Raw genomic sequence first — 18,799 nt, forward strand, 5'->3', positions numbered from 1 at the left:
AAAAAGACACCAACCTTAGATCTGTACGTTAGAGCATACAATCAATCAATCGGGTACCATCCTCATCATGGGGGTGGGTTGCAGCCAATCTTGTGACAAGCCTCCATTTGTGTCTGTCTTTGTGCAGATTGGGTTGCAATTTAATAGTGCCCTGAATTTAGCAGAACATTACACAACAAACACAATCATGTAATATTTTGTAAACAAATTTAATTAGAATAAAATGATCACAATCAGAAAAAGTATGTTGGTTTGTGTCACTTGGATATTCTTGAGTTGGTAGATTTTTGTTTCTTATTAGCTTGATTGTATATAAGGATGCAGAAATGACTTAATAAATCAATTCCATAACCGCACAACTTTTTTTTTCCAATTTTCACAATTTTCACTCCTGTGGATGTAACTTACTTATGTGACAATTTAGATTATATTTTTGCCTAAAGGTTTTTGCGCAATATTCACACAAATAAGGTTTCTCATCAGAATGCGTTTTCACATGTCTAATATGTGTGCTTCTGTCAGAAAACGCTTTCTGACATATCTCACACTTGTAGGGTTTCTCTTTGGTGTGGACCCTTGTGTGAATCTTTTTTTCGCTATTTCGTGCAAAACACTTGTCACAGTAATCACACTTGAATGGCTTCTCTTGAGTGTGACACACGAGATGCTTACGCAGAATGCTTCTTTTGGAGAAGTTTTTCTGACAAACATCACATTGAAATGTCCGCCTCGTTACAGTGTGACTACTCATGTGCTTAGTAAGATCACCACTACGGGCAAAGTCTTTCTGGCACACTCCACAGGTAAAAGGCCTCCAGAGAGCATGAATGGATGCCATGTGTTCTTTGAGACGATTTCCTCTTCGGAAACCCTGGTCACAAAGTTCACATTGGAAAGGTTTCTCATTGGTGTGAGTTCGAATATGGATTCTCAGGTCGCTCTGTTGAGCAAAGATTCTTCCACAATACTTGCACTCAAATAACGTATCATCTTTCTCTTTACTGTGAGTTGACATGTCACTTTGGATACTTTCACTTTTCTCCGACATAGTAAAGCTATTACCATCAGTGTTTTCTTTCCTATGAGTTCTGATATGACCTTTGAAGTAACTACTTCGAGCAAAGCGCTTGCCACACACATCACATGCATATGGTTTCTCTCCTGTGTGACTTCTAACATGACGAGTCAACTCGCAGCTATACGTAAAATATTTTTCACAATAACAGCACTTCAACTTCTTCTTTGAATCAACAGGTTTCTTGATGTGAATACCAAGATGATGATTTAGAAAAGCTGCTAGGTTGTAGCATACCTGACAGTACTTTGACTGAGGCAATTCTTCCTCACTGCTGCTGTTTTTTCTCAGTCTCATTGTTATGTGTTCTGACATGGTGATCTAATATTGCTACATATCTGTAGCATTCAAGGCAATAGTCTTTGCTAGAGATTTTGTAACAAGCAACATCGCAAAATAACTTTAAAACTTTTATCAACTGTTTACAGCGGTGAGATTTCTCAGCCAGTGTTCCATAGTTGACTAAAGCGGTATGCAGGTATTTCTTTCGATGTCTAACAACATGTCTCCTTTGGGTATCATGGGATGGTAAAATTGCCCCACAGTAGGAACAAGCAAATAGATGTAATAATTGTCTTGCGTTCCTTGTGTTACTTGAGGTTAGTTGGTAGGCAGATGCAGATTTTGATTCCATGGTGTGCACTTTACATGTGATGTATCTGAAAGAATTAAATCAACAACAAAATGTTACTATTTAGGCATAACAAAAGTTTGTTGCAAACATTTTGCCAATAAGGTGATTTCACAACTTAAAGTTCATCCTTCAACAAAACCCGGGGAAGCACATGTCCCAAGCCTTCAGTTCCCACCCATTTCACCACCTATCCAAGAGGTAACAGCATCCGGAGGTATGGACAGATGGACGGACATGCAATAAACAATATGCTTCACTGTGAAGCATCAAATTTATGATCTTTGTGAAACCAAACATTCTGTACTGCTTCACAATGATAGAGAAATATTAAAGGTCCGTGACCCGATCGACAGCATCATCCCCCCGATATTTTTCATTGTTGATGAGGTTTTGGTATCATATGATAGATACTATTTTCTCATTACTATCCTGAAATTTGACGCTCCAAGTCGATGTATTTCGGAGAAATCATGAATCACAGCGGTTTTTACAGGTATACCAGTTTGTAAATACTAAAACTTCGTCGGAATTGTGGGAGCGGAATTATTGCGAATCATCAGTCTCCTCAATAGCTACTTTGGTTTCGCGTCATACACATTCTGTGAAAAAAGCGAACCACACTAACTGCTGAGGAGACGATGCACGCCGTATATAATTATACATTTCCAAGATGGGACGAGGTGGGCGATTTAGCTCAATCGACTCGCGCGTTGTGTTTCACCCGAAAGGTACCCACATTTCCAAGATGGACGAGGTGGGTGATTTAGCTCAATCGACTAGCGCGTTGTGTTTTACCCGAAAGGTACCCGGTTCAAAATCCGGTATCTGAAGTTTTTTTTCCTCTCCATTTTTAACCCAAACTTTTTTATATTCATTTGAAATGTACATATTGCAAGGGAAATATATTTTGTTTCCTTTTTTTCTGAAATGGAACGAAAAAAACAAATATTTTCCGTTCAATACGGGCCGGGCATTGTACAGCATTGTCGTCATACGAACGGGAATTGTTGTTGTTGCTTGCCTGCCCATAATGCAATTCACGTATACCAAGGTATTGGATTGCAAATTTGGCTATTTATTCACATTTACGCTGAAAATGCTCTCGTTTTCTCACAAAGTAGCATAAAGGGGCAATATTTGATATTATTATGTAATTTTAAAGACAATCCATATCCAAAACCAATAGGGTTACCCCCCTTTAATCAAGACATTGTACAGAATTGGTGCAATTGTTGTTAAGTTCTTCAGCTTTCTCTTTGGGTTCTTTTACCCCTGGGGGAATAAGGATTGAGATTTATTTGCTTACTGCAGTCTTTCATGCCTGGTACTCCGACTGCTCTCACTTCATATTTCTAAAAATCAGGCATGGGAATGGCATTTTTGAAAACTGCCTGCAAAAATGTGTGAATTAAAAGGCCCAAAACAGGCTGAATAAAAATAAAAATGCGTAAATTTGGACAACAAAACTGCCTGAATTCAGGCAAAAGCCTGAAAATTCTCAAATGTGCTGTACCTCAATGTGTATACATGAGTATTATCGCACAGGATTTATATATGAACGGTACGGTAAACTGCCTGACCCTGGAATCTAGGATTTATTGCAGATCAGAATCAGGGATGGTTCCTGTTCTCTTTTAGAATTTAATTCTGTCACCTAGTGTGCAAAGTGATGATGACTATATATACTTCGGAACCACAAGACACTGCACATACACTACCAATCTCCTGCACATGCCAAGCAGTGCAAGGTGTGGAAAAAATAATATAAAAATTTATATTCTGTACTGCTTCATATATTTTAGAGAAATAGTTTTGGTCTTTTCATGAATCATAATTTTTTTCGCATGTAGTATAAAAACAGTGAATACTTGTTTGCATCGGTGAGATTTCAGAAAAACTACCAGGGACTGCCTCTTTACTGCTCTCATTAAATCTGATAGGAGAGTGATTTTTAGCTCTCCTTAGTTGTCCATTCTCTCCTTGCATTCTTTTGTAAATGCTCTAAACAGCTCTCCTTGAAGGCTCCAGAAGACCTATTTAATGCTCTCCTGGGAATAATATTCTTGGAAGGACAAAAGTGTCTGGTATTATAAAAAGCCTTTATGTGGAAGCATGAATCACAGCCCTATCGATGTGTTCACTGACACTGACACTCATAGTCCGAATAATCAGTCCCAGAACAAAATATTAATTTCTGACATGATCGTGTTCTGGGTCTGAACTATTTCCATTCGAAATCTTGATGGCAAATTGGACAAAAGAAGCACATATAGTCCTACTTCACAGTTTTTTTTATCGCCCTATTCATGCTGCATGAATCACTCTATTGTGGACCATCCTTCTGATAGTTTTTGGACAAGCGGAACAGTTTTGACAGGTTTTTTTTGTCTACCTTTCTGTTTGTAAACAGATGAGAGGAGGTCAAAATTGTCATCCTCGCTGAATAGAAAAGTGAGCGTAATCGGTACTGTCAGAACACCACTTCCGTACCAAATTGACTGAAGAACCTTACCGAAAACTAATAAAGTATGCCTATACTAGCTTACTTATACTACAGTACGACTAAATCGGAATTCGCTGTCATAGACGTAGTGCACGTTAGTAACCATTGGTTACTGCTCCAAGCCTGGGCTCATACACCAGTTCCGAATTTTGATATGCCATAGGCTTTGTGTTGTGATCAGTGGTTCGTAACAAAGAAAGCGTGATCCAGTTGGCCTAGCAACGGTCATATTGTAACGTGCACTACGACAGAGCAGCGAATTGTAACATGGACAAGCGGCTAGGGGACGCAGGGGTAACCTTGTCAATCAATGGTTATTCTATTGTCCACCAAAGTTAAGCTTGTGACATCACCAATACGTTTATATCCATGATCAATCCAATCAATACTAGCAATTATCCCCAGAGGACCACTGTGCGAAATTGACAAAGTTTAATGTGTGCGCATAAATCTGCATGGAATAAAAGTTAAATATTATTATAAAATATTACAATTTGAAATGAAATAAAAATTTATAATAATAATGAAAAATCATCACTAAGTAATCTGTATTTTAATGTGATGGTCTGAAAGGCCATCCTGGCCAACACAAAACATTTTGGGGTTTTGGTTTTGGTAAAAACGTTTTAATAACATTAAATGTCGGGTTAAATAAATGTCATGAAAACATTTTAAAACGTTTTGTATGGAAACACAGTTAGGCCTACATTTTATGACAAGCTATATTCAGGCTGTTCGTGCGGATATTTAATGTAGGCCTATAACGTTACAAATTCATATTTAGGCCTATAATAATGATAAAAAAATGTTTTAATTTCTTTAATAAAAAACAACTTATATACCTTATATTCTTATAATATTATCATATTTTGTTTATATTGTTATTATTATTTTTTTATCGTAATCATAAAGAATACATTAAGTCATGACAACTTGTTGTTGAGTGCTGAATCCAGGTACCTGGCTGAATCACCTCGTAAAGTATTAAAGTGCGCCGCCGTAGCTTAATTCCATGATCTTGATCTTACTTTTATCGATACACATCGATCACTTATCGGATTAAGTATTGAACACAATAGATGAAGTATTTGATTGACAAGGTTACCCCTGCGTCCCCTAGCCGCTTGTTAACATGGTAACAGAAACATTTTTATAAGCTTACCTCGGCTCTAATCCATCAAATCAGTGGATCTTGACGGCTGTATCCGTTACATACTTTAATATTTTAGCAGTATTAAATACCACATTTTGCTCGTAAATTTTAAAGTAGAATTGGCTGAAAGATTATGAAAATTTGGGTAAAATGTAATTTCGCGAAATTCGCAAATTTAGCAGTTAATCACAGCCCGTTGTCTTTTAATATAAAATGCGGGCGCACACCACTAAAAATATAAACGAAAGAAGAAGTTTACCTTTTATAAAGCATAGACCATTAAATGGTCTATGTATAAAGTGACTCCACCATTTGAAATACATTGTAATATGCATAATTAATAGATAACTATTAAAAAAAGGGACCGTTCACAAACACTTGTAAGGGGGGGGGCCTGATGCAAAAAAAATTTCATCGCGAAATTTTTCGGGGCCCCCCTTTACAGACCTCGAAAATTTCAGGGCCCCCCCTTTTGACATGAAAATTATGGGTCAACCCCATAGAAAAGCATATAAACTTAATTTTTCCAGGAAAATTTGTGGTCATTGTTTTCAGGGCCCTTAGGAGGGTCCAAATTTTCAGGGCCTCCTTTTGCATAAGCCCCCCTAACAAGAGTAACAAGTGCTTGTGAACGGTCCGTAAATTGAAAACATTTAGGAATGTATCTTAGGTATAGATTCATGAAGTCATCTAATAAGGTAGACAGCATCCATTGATGAAGTCATGTTAGGTACCGGTAGTTATCGATTGATGAAGTCACAGGTAGATATCATGCATTAGATATAATCCATTGATGAAGTCATTTTAGGGAACAAACCAAAAGATCAATGACGTCCTATAAACGTAACTAGTTTCATTTCTCAGCCGACCCCCCTCATGAAATGTTGAAAATTTTAATATAATAATAATAATGACACATTCTCCAGACCGATGTTTTTTTACAAAAGTAATCGAGTATTTTTACCCCTCCCGGCCCCCCTAAACGAAACTAGTTTTATAGGACGTCATCAATCTTTTGGTTTGTTCCCTTAGGTAAATAGCGTCCATTGATAAAGTCATCTTAGGGATATAGCACCCATTGATGAAGTCATCTTAGGTAGATAGCTGCATAGCACCCATTGATGAAGTCATCTTAGGTAGATAGCACCCATTGATGAAGTCATCTTAGGTAGATAGCACCCATTGAGGAAGTCAGGCGCGTAGCCAGCATTGTCAATCTGGGGTGGCAAATGTCAGTACATATCAAAACCTTTAGTAACATTTCAGAATCAGTGAATTCACGGCAGACTTGGCCATTCAAAACGCAACAGAAAACTGGCTAAAAATGACCAAATTTTTCTTTAAATCGCCGTCAATTTCGAACTAGTGAACTCAGAATTCTATACCCACGTTTAACGTTTATATTACCTTGAGATATTCTTTAACCCTAAAATTATTTTTTTGAAGCTGTAGGTGCTTCCATAAACCCGCCTGAATTGTTATTTATTCCATCTTTTCACTCATTTTGTTCCTTTCCCTGCGTGAGATCAAGTTTTTCTGGGTTTTCCTGTCAAACCTGCCCTGTTCCAACAGTCACTCTACGAAATAGCGCCACGTTATTAAAAATGTTCTCGGGTTAATCGACTGTATAGACATTTTCCCTAATGGTCATCTAAAAATGGTTATGATAGACCTGAATTTAGTCTCGCCGCATACAAAAAACTATGGGTACCCCTAATCAGAAGTCAATTCTAGTCCCTTCGATAACTCGCTGGGTCTGCCAGTCTTAGTCACAGCCTATATGGCACAGCATAATTCGCATTACGTGAAATACGACCAAGCGTAGACTTTGCGTAGACTATACGATCTATTTTTAGCATGACTCACATAGCTCGCGTTCATCAAGGTCACTATTGCTTTTCATTGTGTAGTGAATATTATTTTGGGTAAAAAACATGTTACTTTTCACATAGAAAGATTTTGATATGTCATCCCTATTTTTACTCTCCCTCTCCTCCCTTTCCCTTTTCTTTTTCCCTCCCTTCCTTCCCTTCCCCATTTTAGGTGTCCGAGGCAGTCTGCACCCCCTGCCACCCCGCAGGCTACGCTACTTGATGAAATCATCTTCTAGAGCACCCATTGATGAAGTCATCTTAGGTAGATAGCACCCATTGATGAAGTCATCTTAGGTAGATATAGATATCACCCATTGATGAAGTCATCTTAGGTAGAGATTATCACCCATTGATGAAGTCATCTTAGGTATATATAGATATAACCCATTGATGAAGTCATCTTAGGTATATAGCACCCATTGCTGAAGTCATTTTAGGTAGATATCGCCCGTTGATGAAGTCATCTTAGGTAAATAGCACCCATTGATGAAGTCATCTTAGGTAGATAGCACCCATGGCATTGATGAAGTCAGGCGCGTAGCCAGCATTGTCAATCCAGGGTGGCAAATGTCAGTATCATCCCTATTTTTACTCTCCCTCTCCTCCCTTTTCTTTTTCCCTCCCTTCCTTCCCTTCCCCATTTTAGGTGTCCGAGGGGGCAGTCTGCACCCCTGCCACCCCGCAGGCTACGCTACTTGATGAAGTCATCTTAGGTAGAGAGCACCCATTGATGAAGTCATCTTAGGTAGATAGCACCCATTGATGGAGTCATCTTAGGTAGATATAGATATCACCCATTGATGAAATCATCTTAGGTATATATACATGTAGATATCACCCATTGATGAAGTCATCTTAGGTATATAGCACCCATTGCTGAAGTCATTTTAGGTAGATATCGCCCATTGATGAAGTCATCTTAGGTATATAGCACCCATTGCTGAAGTCATTTTAGGTAGATATCGCCCATTGATGAAGTCATCTTAGGTAGATAGCATCATAGCACCCATTGATGAAGTCATCTTAGGTAGATAGCACCCATTGATGAAGTCATCTTAGGTATATAGCATCCATTGATGAAGTCATCTTACGTAGATAGCACCCATTGATGAAGTCATCTTAGCATGCTTAGGTAGAGTCATCTTAGGTAGATATCACCCATTGATGAAGTCATCTTAGGTAGATAGCACCCACTGATGAAGTCATCTTAGGGAGATAGGCTATCACCCACTGATGAAGTCATCTTAGGTAGATATCACCCATTGGTATAGTCATCTTAGATAGATAGCACCCATTGATGAAGCCATCTCAGGTAGATAGCACCCATTTTGATGAAGTCATCTTAGGTAGATAACACCCATTGATGTAGTCATCTTAAGTAGATCTAGCATCCATTGATGAAGTCATCTTAGGTAGATAGCACACATTGATGAGGTCATCTTTGGTAGATAGCACCCATTGATGAAGTCATCTTAGGTAGATAGCACACATTGATGAGGTCATCTTTGGTAGATAGCATTCATGGATGAAAAAAACGAGATGGGTGTTGTCGTCCATGCTCATACCAGTGTAGTAGCCAGCACTAATTTTTTAATGCGACGTGTGTGTGGGGGGGGGGGGGTGTTAAGGGGGGGGGTTGAAAAATGGTCGACAATATCAGAATCAAAAGATAGCATTTCATTTTCAGCATTATGTAGATCGTAGATGTACCCAAGCATTTTACTTGGTATAAATTTTGAAGAACTATTTTACGTTCATTATAGGCCCTACAAAGCAGAAAGCGCGGCACCGAGTGCGAGTGGGTGAGTGAAAGAGAACGAGAGGAGATGATATAAAGGGAAAAAATGGCAAAAAAAAAAAAAAAAAAAGCACCCGGTACCCATAAAGAACACGATGCTGAGCATTAAAACAAAATTAGCATTGCTCATGATACAGGTCGTCCCAAAAAGGCCCACAACTAATATTAAAAATGCAGACCCGGATCCTCCAAAGCCTTATGTACGATTTCCTTCAAATTTTACATTTGTTATATATATATGTGATGTGTCATGTCAAAAGGAGACACTTTTGGGGTTTTTGAGGTTTTTACATATCTTAAATATAGAGATATTTTGTTCCACAACGCTGTTTTTCCCAATTAAATCGGACATTCCTAAGCAAAGATATTGAGTTCGTAAGTTATGGTATTACAAAATTGGAAATTGAGATATCGGCTTTTAGAAATATTATTGACAATGTTGAGAGTAGGAATTACCTTGAAAAATGTCTACAAAAATACAAGATGCCAGTTATATTCCTATCAGACAATATTTTTAACATTAATAACATCACAAATTCGCAACAAACCCAAATTGTGAAAAAATCACCCCGGGCAGACTTTTGGTTATTTCTCCATTTACGATCCTGCACAAAAGTGTCTCCTTTTGACATGACACGTCACATATATACTCAAAATGCTGAAATGATACTAGTAATAATTATCGGGAAGGGTTTCTGTCCATTTTGAGCTGAAATAACAAGGTAAAGTGAAAGAAACCCTGCTGGTTATTTTGGCCGTTTACATGCAGATGATAGGAGGACACATGACTTTATGTCGAACTTTGCTCTGTTGACCCAGAGAAGGTTTCTTCTCATCTTCTCTGGTTGACCTATCAACACAACAAATTTGGCTGATTCCATTTAGGTGCAAATTGGGACATGTGTAAACATTACAAATGTGACCCATCACATCAAAACCAACCACTTCGCGGCTGGCTTCATTAGCAGATAATAATGAAAGAAAATGAAAAAATAACAAGAAATTTGAGCTTGTTTTACTGTCTGATTACAATAAGTAAGGTGTCATTTTAAAGCTAAAAACCAGCAGTTTATCCTAGTGTTTAAATCTCCATTTCATTTCTGCCGCGAACTGGTCTGTTTTGATGTGATGGGTCACAAATATACCAAAAAAATCAGGTTGAAAACCAATTTCATATTATAAGATCGTACATTATGGCTTTAATGTATAGTGCTATTTGAAAACGTGCTTTAAACAGTCATGCGTATTATGCCTATTCAGTGATCCCAGCGAAAGTGTTAAAAAAAATTGTATAATTATATTACAGTTGCTGAAAAGTGAAGTATAAGTCATTAAAATTACCATTTAATTTTTGGCATAAGGCGCGTCCGAGTTTATTGTCCCCCGCCCGCGTCACTTTTTGGAAACCAAAAACACCCGCGTCAAATTTTCAAAAATGCCAAAATAATTCATTATTTTCAAAGTATCGGTGTTTTCACCAGTTTTAGCAATTGGAAACATATATTTTTTTTTGTAAAACATAAATTCACAACTTGGAAGCAAAACCAGGCTCTTTTCTAACTTTTCTAGTCCCTACCCATATAATCTTAACAATGAATGAGTACGTTTTACTTTAACAAGTAACTATAGGCCTATATTATTTAAATTGAAAAGATCTCCAACAAGATTTGACAAGATTATCCATTTCAATTTGAAAAGGTTCTGTTATAGCTCCCTAAATTGGTAATTTTTTTATTTAAAAAAAAAACACCTTTTTATTTTTGACTAGAATCTATAATTCATTTTTTAAATGACAAGTCAATCTTAGCAAATTTTCCTGGGCAAATTCATGAGTTTCCGAATGATGATTTTGATGAGAAAATCCGATTCATTTTGATAAGAAATCTGTTAATTTTGAAGAAAAATCTGCCTGGGAAATCTGTTATGTCTCTCAAATTTGAATAGATTCTATTAATTTGTGAAGAGTTTAACATAATAATGCATGATATCACTGAATCATGTGCCCAGGGCTCCCGGGCCAGGGCCTAACTTCAGGCAGGGACTTCAACTCCCATTCACCAACGCCCTCATAATTTTGTAAATTAAAATTTCAATTAAAGTTGATTCAAAAATAAATACATCAAAAGAGGGCGACATTTCAATCCACCTGTCGAGAAAATTGATTGACCTTTGACCAGCCGACAAGGCAGCTGAGAAGATTTGACGAGGAGGCCACCTTCATTACTTGTAGAATTACCAGAATTTTGGATTTTGTCGTGTTTGCCTCTTTGATAGTGTACTAGGATCTTGTTGGGATCGAGCTTGGACATTAAGCAGGGATAAAGTTGGAGTTATAACTGGATTCTACAAGTTGGAATTTGGTTGCGAAATCACGGTGAGTACACCATACAAAAGGTATACTGAATAAATAAACCGCATAGCATACACAACACACAGGTTGGTTGAATTGCGTACTGTATTGTGGGTATGCTGCCGTGGTCACAGAATTGATGCAACAGTTTTGTACATTGTATTTCTGGTAAAACAAATCAAAATATTCAAATAGCTTTTGACATTAATTTGAGGCACATGACAGTCATCGCCTCGGCTAGCTTCCATACCCGCCTCTTTATTATTGTTTATAAAAACGCCATTAACGGTACCAAACCATACTTCTTCTAGCTAGATACTGCTTAAAGGAGTGTTTTGTGATCCTAGCAAGTAGCATCCTCTTTTTATGACATTTTTCAGTAGATATCCACGAAAAAAGCTTATTCCCAAAATTTCAGTTAATTCCGATTTTGCGTAACTATAAACTTGCAAGTTATGCATGATTAGGCCCTTCGCACTTGATTATTAGATATTAGTTTCCTGTTTACTGCCCGCATCCTTAAATTGAAAATCTCAAAATAATTAATTATTTTATTTTGATTTCTAATTTTCTCCTTTAAAATAACTTTCGACTACTTCTACTTGCCATTTTTTGACTTTAATATTATAATATCAACAATAATGATGAATGAACAAAGAGTACGGCTCCACCTTCACTTATTTATGAAATCAAATATTTAATTGTTGTGAAATAATTAAATGCCCGCTCTAGTCAAAACGAGTCAATAATTGCTTGTAATAGTTCAAACTAAATAAAGAAAATAAAAGATAATTTAATTAAAAGTCACCTCGTCCCTTTTTCAAAATCTTTAACAGGAAACTAATAATCAAGTGCAAAGGGCACAGGGCCTAAGTTACACTGCTCCATAATAGACATGTCCAGAATGAAATTCTAATTTCACAATATCTTTGCTGAACGAATTAATCTGCAAGAAATTTTTTGTACATGAACATTATGTAGCCAGAGGTAAAAATGTCAACTTTTTTTGAGAAAAGTGGGGGGATGATGCTGTGGATCACGAAATGCCCTTTTAACATTCGATAAACAAGCAGGAAACTGGTCTGGATTAATCATGCACTTTGAATTTCAGTTTCCCACGTTTTGAATGCGAATTGTATTGAGCACTTTGGGAGCACATTTCTTCAATATTTTGACAAGTTGACGTTGAATGTTCTATTTCTATAATTCTGTATTGTTTGCCAATTTATTGAAATTGCCAATATGTCCGAAGTTGTAATTTTATCTTTTTGATCGTAAAGATCCTGATTTGAATTCTGCATTCTGTTGCCCGCAAAAGCAGATGAGCAGGCATAACTTTTAAAAGGAGAATGTCATGTTAATTTCATGGTAAGCTTAATTAAAACACATTGAAAATGCTCAAATTGCAGTAAAAAATATAAAATGTCAGTAAATCACCAAAGCCGCAAGCGAATGGTAACGTAGGTACAAAGTACTGCCCAAAGATTTGTTTTTGGCATGTCACTTTTTTGAAATACCGGAATATATTAAATTTGCAATATTAGCAAAAATATCAAATTTTGGAAAAACGTCCCAAAATTTCAAACAAACATGAACCTTCCAAAATAAATACATGTATATATTCGCACTCGGCAGCCCAGTCACTACCTGCCGCTGTGATTCCCCTCTCCAGGTTGCCTCTAACCTAGTACGGTACTTTTTGCCCATACCCCATTTATTAAATCCAATTACACTGTATCCGGTATTAGTTTTGTCAAAAATTGTGTGATAATCAGGCAGAACGTGGACAGCGTTCGAGTTTCCTAGCATCTTACAATTTATTTTGACGCAATATCGCAACATGGAAAACCCTGGCGATGCCCACTCTTATATCCTACCCGAGTAATCCTACCTTCATCTGAATATCTTTATTTGTTTGTTTGTTTTAAATGATCTTCTCGTAGGAACTTGACAACGACCCATAATAGGAGAGGGTTAAAGGCTCGCGCTACCCCTATCCCCGGTCTACGCCAAGCTGGCCCAAGTAGGCTAATTTCGACAAACTTTTACGTCTTTCAGGAAATGCCATTTCATAAGACTTGCATCTTGACAATCCTTTTTGGATGGGACAATATTTTGCTCTAGCCTTTTGGGTAACGAGAAAGGTTTAACTGATTCCAGTTTCTAACACCACTAAGGCATTGGCTTTGGGTTGCTTTCATGTTTCCCATTTGTTTGCTTCATTATATGGATGTATGCTTGGGCAAAGGGAGTGGAGTGCAATAACCCAGGAGGGGTGGCAAAAGCTAATTGTTTCAGTTAGCACCAAAGTGGTTTAAAAAAGACCTAAAACCCAGGATTTTCCTGGGTCTCCCCTCACCAAAGCTCTGCCCCTGGATCCATGCAGAAAGGCACCTTGTGACACTAAGGAACAGACACAGATGTTTTTTCTATGGGTGCACCCCTGGGTAATCAAAGAGTTGAAGAGGAGCTAGGAGAGAGGGAAAGGGCACACAGACCTTCCATCTTTGTCAATCAGTTTGAGCAGGGTGGTTAGGGGTCAGAAAGAATGGATCGGAGCAATTGGAGGAATAAAATCATTTCGGGAGCCTGCTTGAGATGCTAGAGGCAGGTAATTTTTGGATTGATTTGAGTGAAGACAAGTCAATTGGGGATTCAAGAACCTGCTGGCCCCTTGCCCTGTTATGAAATCTTGCACGTACACCACTGAAGGAGATAGAGCTAGACTGTAGACAGGGGGCAAGGTTGGGGAGAGGAATTCAATACATGCATTGTTTTGTATCTTGGGGCAAGGTACAGTTTGGTGCAGGTTTAGGCCTTTTTTAGGTTGTCCGAAGGAAAAGACCTAAATGGCATCACAAGTCATGTGTCAGTCTGTCAGTGTGGCTTTTTGGTCTCATATGAACAGTTCAAATCCTATTGTACTTTGGTCATAGCTGCACTATGGGAACCCTCATCTGTTGGTGGTGTTCAAGGTCATATACTGAGGTCAAAGGTCATTTGAGGTTAACTTGTAAATAGGCTGAAAATTCAATATACGGTCTCATATGAACAGTTTACACCCGATTGCAACCAAAGTTGAGCCAAATCTGTATGTATATCTGCATTATGGGAACTTGGCAAGCTTGCATGTAATGGTGGTATTCAAGGTCACATACTGAGGTCAAAGGCCATTTAAGGTCAACTTATAAAAAGGCTGAAAATGAAGTTTTCTAAGGTGAAACAGTTAGACAACACTTTTGACCCCAAGGGGAAGACACTTCCGGGTCGTGCCATGTCAGATCGTAATTTCCAGAGAGTTTCCAAGGCAGCGTGATTGGCATCATTTTTTGACCAATGAGAACGTTCCTTTTTGCAGAGCTAGGTTACTGAGATCGCAGATTTTGTCATTCCATTTGTTGACCGTGTGTTTCTTTGTCTCCGTCTGGGGTTAATACAAATTCTAGTTTCACATGAACAGTTCACATCCAATTGCAACCAAGCTTAAGCCAAAACTGCATTATGGAAGCTGTCATGTAATGGTACTGTCCAAGGTCACATCTGAGGTCAAAGGTCATCTGAGGTCAACTTGTAAATAGGCTGAAAATACAAAATCTGTTCTCACACGAAAACAGTTCACATCCATTTGCATCCAAACTTGAGTCAAAGCTGCATTACGTGAGCTTCTATGTAATGGTGGGTGGTATTCAGGGTCAAAAGGTCAAAGGTCATGTCAAATTGGCTGAAAATGAAAAAAAATTGCACAAATATGCAAAAATAATGTTCCACATGAATATTTACTATGTGTAGTGTTCACTACCGGTAGTGCCAATATCTGTGGATGACCTATCTGGGACCACCATCCCTATTTTTTTCTTTTTTTCTCCTCAAGGGCTCTGCCAAAAAGTTGTGCACCACACTTTTTCAGATGTGATTGACAGATTGCTATGCATTTGAGTGGGTTTTAGCTATAATTTTGTGTACCGATATACTGCTTCAATATTGGTATTGACAAATCCTGTTTATCCTGTAAATTTTGATATTTCATACTTAATTCCAGATCATTCCAGTGCTGGAATTAAGCATTTTTTATGCGTAGCAAAATTTGCTTTTTTACTTTTCTCTTGGTATATTCACATACTACAGTGTGTAGTACATGTACTAAATACTAAATTGTGTAGCATTTTGCTACGCGATACCAGCTATTTCCAACGCTGGATCATTCTACATTGTACACAAGTGAAAAGTACATTTAATTTGTTTCAAATAAAAAATACTGATTTTCATCAAATTTTGTTTCACAAGGGGAAAAAATACAATGTCAACATGGGGTTGATCAGCAAAAATATTGAACTGACACCTTAGCTAATTGGTACATGCATGAACTCTTTCACAACATACCATAATAACGTTTCTGAAAGCTTGTCTGGAAGAAACCAGTTTACCCATGCAGAGAAATGGTTGCTTCCGTAATGACTGTTGATGTAAGGTCATTGTGTTTTGAACCGTGAGGTTATTGTTGTTATGGTTTACGAGTGCATCATACCACGCCCAATCGTAAGGCCCGTTATGGCCTAGCCATGAACCAATGGGAGTAGACCTAATGTTGATGCGGGTTTGCTTTTGGTTCATATCACATTCAGCTTTCATCAAATTCGGATCGAGAAATTTATTTTCCCACCCACCACTCCCTAAATAGGAAAGTAAGGTTGAGGAAAGCTTTGAAGGGGTGGAGTATTGCTCTGGGGGAAGGTAATTTGAAATACATTTGTAAAGGTATAAATCCAAGCTAAAAAATCAAACTAGTTGGTACTGTTCATGCATGTAATATAGACAGCTTAGAATATTAAGCGAAAAATGTACAATTAAAATGATACTTTTAGTCCACTAAGTTAATCATCAATCTGCCATGAGGAAAGTGGATCAATGGGGGGGTCATGTAAGTGATTGAGTTTTTAGTACAACTACAAATCGTGTACATATGGTATAATTAAGCTGAAAATCATTTAAAGATTTTGAAATTCTGATATAATATTAGTCTACAACCTTTCATAGACTGTATCATGTGCTTCTCCCATGAGAAGTACATGTATTATTTTATTTGGTCATATTGGAATTGGATGTGTTTTAAATTGGGAATGATGTACATGTACATGTAAATGTCTCTGAGACTTGGTAAACAGTACAGTATAATTTTAGTACACATGTTGTTAAGCTGAAATATTTATTTCATTATCGAAATGGTTTGATAATATTGATTACCGTAATATTGGTTTAAAAAATAATCAGCAACTGTTCTTTGATTAGCATGTACTTCTATGAGTAGTATATGTAATGATTTTATGTGCTGGAAAAAGAAAAGTTGATTGGCACATCATGTCTTAAATTGAGTTTTAGTGTTTCAAAAGAGGACCAACCTTTCTGCTGGTTCCTTTCTGTGCATTTCAACATAAGCAGTATGTTTGTTGTTCAGTAAACACAAATCTTAAAAGTCAGTGGTTGAGCAGCCACAATTGCGAATTTGTTGCCATTAATTCAAAGATGGCCAGGAATCTCTTTTGAGATCCAGTCATTGCATGTTACAATTTGCCTAATTACAATGTTTTTCAAAAGCATTAGCGTTAGTGCTAAATATGGCATGGTTTATGAGTAGGTGGGTATTTTAGCCTATATAGCGTCAATGATAGTGAATGGGAGTAATTCCCTCTGCTTTTTCTGCATATTTTCTTAATTTGATGTATTTCTGAAGGTTCGGCAGCCATTGTTTCATATTTGCCAGCTTTTGCTAAACTTATATATATATTGTATTGTAATGCACCTTAGCTTTTGATGTTATTTGTAAGCAGCTGCTCCCTTACAAATTTTTAGAGTAATTCACCCTAGCTTTTGCTCTTGCAACTTTATCTGCTTTGTTTTTGTATGAACCTATTCTCTTACAAATTTTTAGAGTAATTCACCCTAGCTTTTGCTCTTGCAACTTTATTTGCTTTGTTTTTTGTATGAAGCTATTCTCTTACAAATTTTTAGAGTAATTCACCCTAGCTTTTTAGCATAATTATTACTTTTAGATACCTCATCAAAAAGAATTATGTTTGCCTTAGAATGCCAAAGGATTTCCCTAGGTAGAACTGCGTAACATCACACAGGTCCGTGGCAGTCGGTTATATAAATTATATTATATACCGGTATTTATATTTTATCTGCTGAGCAACCTTCTTTATACAATGCACCCTAGCAATTATGTTTGCCTTAAAATACTAAAGGATTTCCCTAGGTAGATCTGCGTAGCATCACACAGCTCCGTGGCAATTTGTTATGTTTGTATGTTTGTTTACATGTATGTGGCTTGCTGGAACCTTTATATACTTATGTAATTGATAATGCTTATCGTTGTTTGTTTATGTAGAAATATTAAGCGAAAATAAATTCTTGATTCGGTTTGATGCTGATATGTGTGGCAAATTAAGTGGTGCGTCTCATATTCATTTCTTGTGTCTATGGGTAAACAAGTGTATCCTTCCTCAGCAAAAACTACTGCCTTACAAACTTTTACAACAAATTTTGGCCCAAAAGGTTTTTTTTGGACAAAATATTTACACTTTTGAACTGAATTTACTAATTTTTTGACAAATTATCCCTTCAAGTTGAGCATAACCAAAAAATCACCCTTTGTCTTGAAAATCAGTTCTTTGTACAACCTTTTTTATGCTTGCCTGGACAAAAAAAATACACTGTTCATTTGTGTTGTTTTGGGTTTTTTTAATGGTCATGCTTGTGAACACAGTATTCTTGAGTACCCCTCCCCCCTGTTCAGACAGACAGATGCACACACACGCACCACCCGTACACACACCCACAACCAGGCCTGAAAAAAAAAACCCAGGCAATTCGGCAATCTCCTTGCTGGGAAAATTTGGTCATTTGAGAGGAAATTTTGCTTTTCTGGATAAAAAGAAATACATAAGAACTGGTGGGAAATCCTGCCAAGTTGGAGGGAAATAAATTTCTCTTGCCGAGAAATAAACATATTTTCCAGGCCTGCCTACAACATAAACACACTCATCAGAAAGCAATATGACATGTGAAAGTAAGGTTCATCTGCTCCAGTAGAATACTATTTAACAATAACAATGGTAATTAATCAACAAAAGAGAGCGATAGACTACATTAACCACGCAGCTCTGTGATGCAGAACAATGCCAATTAATCATTAACAACCAGTATAACATCTGGTATATCAGCAGAATATGACATTGGCTTATAAATATTGTGTTGGCTTTTGTTAAATCAGAGATTAATCTGTGTGAAATGAAATCTCAAAAAAAAACCTAGGCAAACAATATAAAGCTTGGCATTAGAAAAGTAGCCCACAAAAATGAGTCTGATGCTGATCGTGTGCTATCTTTAAATTAGATGCATTATTGAATATATAA

General features: G+C 37.1%; 2 protein-coding genes across 2 annotated transcripts in view; one reads left to right on the forward strand and one right to left on the reverse strand.

The window, feature by feature from the left end:
• Nucleotides 1-143: 143 nt before the first annotated feature.
• LOC140153312 (zinc finger protein 711-like) lies at nucleotides 144-5,551 on the reverse strand. Its single transcript, XM_072176041.1, has 2 exons — nucleotides 5,375-5,551; nucleotides 144-1,734 (listed from the first exon to the last, which is right to left on the reverse strand). The coding sequence occupies exon 2, from the start codon at nucleotides 1,388-1,390 to the stop codon at nucleotides 386-388; it is 1,005 nt and encodes a 334-aa protein (XP_072032142.1). The 5' UTR covers nucleotides 1,391-1,734; nucleotides 5,375-5,551; the 3' UTR covers nucleotides 144-385.
• A 5,659-nt stretch (nucleotides 5,552-11,210) lies between these two features.
• LOC140153427 (uncharacterized) overlaps nucleotides 11,211-18,799 on the forward strand; it is a 250,788-nt gene continuing 243,199 nt past the window's right edge. Inside the window, 1 exon segment of the mRNA XM_072176184.1 lies at nucleotides 11,211-11,411. The gene's annotated coding sequence lies outside the window, so the exon portion shown is untranslated.

This window comes from Amphiura filiformis, chromosome 1, assembly GCF_039555335.1.
Source record: "Amphiura filiformis chromosome 1, Afil_fr2py, whole genome shotgun sequence".
Classification (NCBI taxonomy): Eukaryota; Metazoa; Echinodermata; class Ophiuroidea; order Amphilepidida; family Amphiuridae; genus Amphiura; species Amphiura filiformis.